The 6,559-nt window shown below is 37.7% G+C and overlaps 1 protein-coding gene across 1 annotated transcript; it reads right to left on the bottom strand.

The window, feature by feature from the left end:
- Nucleotides 1-2,015: 2,015 nt before the first annotated feature.
- Nucleotides 2,016-4,434, bottom strand: LOC107715540 (zinc finger and BTB domain-containing protein 43-like). Its single transcript, XM_016521691.1, has 2 exons — nt 4,337-4,434; nt 2,016-3,462 (listed from the first exon to the last, which is right to left on the bottom strand). The coding sequence occupies exon 2, from the start codon at nt 3,438-3,440 to the stop codon at nt 2,190-2,192; it is 1,251 nt and encodes a 416-aa protein (XP_016377177.1). The 5' UTR covers nt 3,441-3,462; nt 4,337-4,434; the 3' UTR covers nt 2,016-2,189.
- Nucleotides 4,435-6,559: the final 2,125 nt, after the last annotated feature.

The raw sequence follows: 6,559 nt of genomic DNA, 5'->3' as shown, positions 1-6,559 counted from the left end.
ATTAAATTGTTTCAAGATGTATTGAAATTTTTTTATATATATATATATAATTAATGTAATACATGGTTGAATTTATTTTCCATAAATATATTCTGTCTGATTCACTTTGACTACTGAGAGGTGAATTTTAACTGTACTGATTACTTAACTTTCACATGTTCTGTTTTCCGCCTATGATTGTCATTTGTTTGTTCTGTTTGAGGCATATAGAAATTTGCACATTCATAATTTAAAAAAAAACAAACAATTCAAACACTTTTTACATACTACAGTACAATGTACCAATAATTGGCAATTGCCAAAACTACATGTTTGAAATCTTCTTTAGAGTGTTATACTAGCTTACAACACTTTCAGATATAATTCAGTATTCTAAGAAAAGCCCTATTTATTTGATCTAAAACTATAATAAAATAAGCTTACATTTTGTTCTAATTAAGCACTGTTTAAATTCCATGCACCATCTTAAACCACTAAATACCACAGCATCTGAGGTATCGTTGTAAAAGAGGTTTGCAGTTCATTCACAAACAGACCGTAATAGCAAACTACTGAAAGCCAGACATCCAACCATCCATTCATGGCACATTCTGTACATCAGATTCAGAAAATAATACAAGTAAACACCCAGCTGCTTTTCTACAAGTGTTTTACAGCCCTTTCACTTTTTTATAGTTTTGTGCTCTTTTGATATTTGCATGAAATGTCTTTGTGAACTAAAACAATAAAGATATGTTCTCGGATTCATTTCAGTGATATTTGATATTTACAGGTGGCTGTGCTTTGATATTCCTCTCGTAAATCCACTTTAATTCAATACTGTAAATACAGATTAATTTTAAAAACCCATCAAGAACATGTCCTGGTCATTTTTTCACCCCCCCAAAAAAATTAAAAGAAATGCATTAATTAATGGGAATATGAAGTTATATTTTGCATAAAGAAAATACAACCTTTTCCAATTACTGCATTACAGTAATAAGACTAAAATACTGAGAATTACAAACAAACTAAACAGTAAAAGAAATTACAATAATAATGTGCTAAAGAAGGATTCAATATCTTTATGCAATTTTTTTTTTTTTTACATTTTTTGTATTTTATGTGTTTGTGAAATATGACATGGACATGTTTTTTGAAAGATTCACCCATTTAGAGATGACATTTATAATATTTTACAATTATGGCACATTCTAAAAAACATTTGACAAAATGAACATCAAATACAAGAATACTGATGGAAATGTCAATGCCATTTATGCAGCATTATGTAAGATTTTATTTGACTTTTTCCTTTCAAAATCCTCCTAATAAATCTGTTGACTTTTAGAGCATAAAATGGATTAGAATAGATTAGCAGCTGAAACAGGCACCGTTCTCGGTGAAATCCTATTGGAAATGCTCTGGCAACAGAGATCTGCAATAGAGTTAATGCCAAACACTGAATCCAGCTCAACTATAAAGCAAATGAAATCCAGCATAATGCTGCATTGGGGAATATTTCTATTTACATAAGATAAGCCATGTTAAAACTCCAAAGCGCTTAGTGAGTCTTTAAACCTGAATATTTTGACAGCATTCGAGCCTCTTGTGTCTTGTGTAGAATGTGGTCATATTTTTTCCTTCAGCTATACAAATCATTCTGAGACATTAGAGTGACACTGAAGTCAACATGAAATGGCATTTTACTATAATAACATCTATTAAGAAGAGACATTTTTGACTTCATGTTGACTTTACGTCATTCCATGTGGAGAGACTACCAGTTAAAAGTTTGGAATAATTTCAATGTTGTTTTAAAGAAGTCTCTTCTTTTCACCACGGCTGCATTTATTTGATAAAAAATACAGTAAAAATTGCATTATGATGAAATATTATTACAATTTAAAACTACTGTTTTTTAAATTTGACTATATTTTAAAATGTAATTTATTCCTGTGATGCAAAGCTGAATTTTCAGCATCATTACTCCAGTCTTCAGTGACACATGATCCTTCAGAAATCAGAAAAAATGTAATTATTCCAAACTTTTGACCGGTAGTTCACACCTGAACTAATGAACTGAACAGAAGGCCTCTGTTCAAAATTGAGGTGCTTGTTTAAAATAATCTGGCTAGTTTGGCATTCAGGTAAAGGATGCTTCCAAGCTGATGTTTCTCAAACGTTCGTACAAGGTTCCTGCGGGAACACTAGCAGATCTGGGAGGCCCGTCGGGTCTGATGGGCCCTTGCGCATGTGGAGGTATGTCGGTTGAAGCTGTCTCTCCACATGAAGCGTTTGGAGCACAGGCTGCACTCGTAGGGTTTAATGCCCGTGTGGATCTTCATGTGGCCCACCAGGTGATGCTTCATTTTGAAGCTTTTGCCGCAAACGGCACAACTGAACGGCCTCAGACCCAGATGCATGCTCATGTGCCGATCCCTCTGGCTTTTGTGCGTGAAACTTTTGCCACACTGGCACGGATAGAGCTTGTAAACCACCGAAGCGAAGCCTGAGTGCGAGGTCTGCTCCTTTAGGCCGCTGTCATCCGGCGTCTCGTCTTTACAAACATCTGCACCTCCATCGAGCTGAAGTTTATCCCTGGACATTGGGTTGGAAAGCTCGTCCGAGGCTTGCGAAAAGCCCTCCATGGAGGTCCCGTAGAAGTCCAAGGGCTCTTCATAGGTGCAATCTCGATCCAAGCACTCCACCAGTTTCTCATCCAAACAATCCTCTGCTGTGCTTGGATTGTGAGAGTTTTCGTCTGGATCGTTTACGGCATGTTCGGCGCCAAACAGGCCATCGCAAGCATCTCGATTCTGCCTTTCTGCTTTTATATGCACCTTCTTTCTGTGTCCCATTATGCTCGGTGGCACATAGGCCGGTCTAGAGCACTGGTTTTCCATTGCATCCGAGCCATTTTCACTGCTCGGATCATCTGGAGACGAACAACCAGCGCTTTCTAATGTGCCTGGCCCTTGATCGGCTAGATCTCCTTGACCTGCAGTCTGACCAGCATCCTCATTATCAGTGGCATAACCGTCACCTTTTGGAGATGATCCATGGTCCATCCGTTTTTTCTTCCCTACTTCCAGAAGCTCAGTGCATTTGTCCACCACGTGCCACATTTGCAGGAAGCTCGCGGCGGTTAAGAAGGAAACCACCTCTCCGGACGGCACCGAAAGCCCTCCCGTGTAGCACGACAACAGGAGCTGCTCGAAAACGCACGGATGCATGACGTCTGGCAACACCACGCGGGCGCTGTTCTTCAGCAGCACCTGATCGCAGAAGTACGGAGAGCTGGCGGCCAGAACTGCGCGGTGGGCGCGAAACTGATGGCCGCCGATGGACACGATGAGGTCGCACAGCTGCCCTCTCTGCCGCTGCTGGTTCAGCTTCTTCAGGAGCGAGCAGGAAAAATCCGGGAACTCCACATGGAAGGAGTTTGCGTCAGTCTCCATGGTTTCGTAGAATCTAAACACTCTAAGAAAAAGGCAGGGTAGATTAGTGTGTACCAGTCAAAAACATCTAAACTAAATAGTGCGAAGGATCGAAAGACCATGCTACATGCAAATTACAAAATGCAAATGATTGTATAACTGGAAAGCAAAACATATAAGCTTCATTGTCTGGTCAATATCTATATAAGAGAATGTAATACAGCAAATAATAATATAATATTTATCCCAGTGTTATCTATGTGTTAAGCAGGAAAATCACCATCATCTATACAGTATTCATCTAATTTAATAAATGACAACAAATGTGGCTTTCAGCCTGTAATAGACCTTGTCATGTAATTAATCAAATAATGTGTGTAATAATAATAATTTGCATAAGCGCGACTATATTCCCCGCCAAAAATGTACCGTGGTTTTCACCCAAATACTATAGTAACACAGTCACTATATAGTAAATGTCAGAAAGTCTTTGAAAGCTTTTTACATTGATAGCAGGAGGTAAATTGTACTTTATTGGTTTCCTTGGCGACATTTTTGTAAGGAATTCCGGATATGGTGAGATGCAAATGAAAACCTTCACGTATAAGAGATCGCAAAACCCACAAAGACATCATTTCTGGCAATAAAATCTTCCACATGGAAATAAAGATGAAACAAAATCTTAAAAACAGATCTATGTTGGTAGTCGGAGGAAACAACTGATATCTTTTAAACAAGTGAACTGTCAAAATTTACATCAGAGATCAGGCTAACCTGCTATACTGCTAGCTAGCATTTCAAGAGACTTGAAATGGATGCTAACAGGCGACAGAGACATTGTTGTTCATGAAGGAGACGCGTAAATATTAGTACAGTCTTCTGCCTCACTCGCGCTACATTAAAAATGTCCGTCTTACCGTTTTCGGCATCATTTTAGTCCGGTTTTCTGAAAGCTAACCTGCCACCTCTCTTCCGAGAGCCAGAGCGCTGCGTACAGCTTACGTCATCACGCACGGTCGCGTGGCGCAGGAAGAAATGTAAACAAACACGCCTACTTTCCGCTGGGTGCCAGATTGACACTTGTTTTTTCAGCGCAGCTGTACTAAATAACAAAAACAGAAAAACAGGAGAGGGAAAATAAATAAATAAAATAAAATAAAATAAAATAAAATAAAAGGTGCAAGAAACAAAATAAAATAAACTGAAATCTGCTGTTAAGGTACCTGCTTTGGCTTTGTGGTCATGGTCACAGACATAATATTGGCAAAGTATACATTTTTATTATTCTATCAACTTTTAATTTAGAATTATATCTTAAATTTTAGTAATAATCTGGTACAAGAAGAAAAGCTTCAGTGTTTTTACTCCTGAGGGGCTTCAGTAAGGATATTCTCTTGAGATATCAACCACAGCAAGCCTTATGGTGTCATTTAATTCATTTTTATCATGTTTAGACAGGTTCTTCATGTTTTATAGGTTGGTGTGATATTAATTTAAATTATATATATATACTATATACTGTACTATGTACTGTACTATTATCGTTTTTGTTAATATTTTTATATTTTCACCTTAATTTTAGTATTACATTTTTAAAATGTTCAGCAGGTGGCGCTATAGGATAAGCGCAGCACAGCAACAGATAGTTTGGCCCAAAAGTGATCTGTATTTTAAATGTAAAAGGAGAGCATCCTTTAATTTAATCTATTGAATTTGAATTGAAATAGCCGTTTAAAATATTTCCGCTATCAAAGAGACTGCTGTTGTGGTTGTTCTGTGTGATGAAGAGAGTCTTTGTCGTGTAAAGCTGAACGCTTTGATCAGTCATTCCTGTCGAGCAGCCGCTCACCGTTACAGCCGCAAAGATCAGAGCATCCAGATTCTCCGGGTGGGCCAGACTCGGTTTTGTTCTCTTTGTCGCACAAAAAGCATCTGTCCATCATTTCATCCATCTATCTATATAATATGGGAGTTTGAAGAGTGATTGAAACAAAAAAATATATAAGTTAGAAATACCAGCAAGTGAAGTTTGCTGCATAGAAAGGCAGTCTTGAATGCTCCGTTAAACTGGTGAGACTCGATTGAGGTTTATTTATTTACTTACTTTATTTATATTTTCTATATGCATGAACCCAGCTTACAAGAAACGTTCTCAGAACTTTGGCTAACGTTCTGGCAAGGTTTTCTATGAACAGACGCTCTTCCCGTAGGCTAATGTTTATAGAACGTTCGTTCAGAGTTATCTGGTCTTTACTAACGATACCGAACCTTTATTAGCACAAAAAACTTTATTTACACATCGTTCTGAAACGTTTTATTTCTGAAACGTTTTAGTTGGACGTTCATCTAACGGCTTTTATGTTAGCCTACTACATTGCTAAAGAGAACATTCAAAAGTAGCATTCCCATAATAAAAGTAACAAAGCGCAGTAAACGTTACTTTAAAACGATTTAGCCTACGCTCCAAACCAATGCGTTTATAATTACAATACGTTAAAATAGTATGCTTAGAAATACCAGTTTGCAATATCAAGCAGCATAACGAGGTAAAATAACTGGAAGCTGAGAATAATATGAACAACTCCGTTGACTTTCAACATCACTGCAGTTCTTATGAAATATACATGTCGTCTAATAAAATCGTCCAGCTGTCAGAGTGTAACTGAACTCATTTTGCTTTCAGATATAGAACGATTGAATCACCTGATAATGCTATCAGTAGCATTGAATATTATTCAGTTACCCACTATATTGAATCTTTCTGGAATGAGGACAAAGGTGACTATATATTAAAGGGGTCATATGATGCGATTTCAATTTTTCCTTTCTCTTTGGAGTGTTACAAGCTCTTGGTGCATAAAGAAGATCTGTAAAGTTGCAAAGACTAAAGTCTCAAATCCAAAGAGATATTCTTTATAAAAGTTAAAAGTCAGCCACGCCTACCTAAAACGGCTCGTTCTAACACACCCCCACATACCTACGTCACGATCTCGGAAGATTTGCATAACGCCGCCCAAACGTTCACGCAAAGAAAGAAGCCGTAACTTTTATTCTCGCTGTAGTATTGTAGTTGTTGCCGCCGCTGCCATGTCGTGAAGGCGCTGTGTGTTTCCTTGTGAAAGCGAAACTACTTTGTTTGG

Source organism: Sinocyclocheilus rhinocerous, unplaced genomic scaffold (genome assembly GCF_001515625.1).
Source record: "Sinocyclocheilus rhinocerous isolate Xijiao unplaced genomic scaffold, SAMN03320098_v1.1 scaffold2765, whole genome shotgun sequence".
Classification (NCBI taxonomy): Eukaryota; Metazoa; Chordata; class Actinopteri; order Cypriniformes; family Cyprinidae; genus Sinocyclocheilus; species Sinocyclocheilus rhinocerous.
The sequence above is the reverse complement of the archived record's forward strand: the minus strand, read 5'-3'. Positions and strand labels throughout refer to the sequence as shown.

Bases quoted from the DNA above. Each gene is read 5' to 3' on its own strand.
- LOC107715540 (XM_016521691.1), bottom strand. From the start codon at position 3,440: ATGGAGACTGACGCAAACTCCTTCCATGTGGAGTTCCCGGATTTTTCC.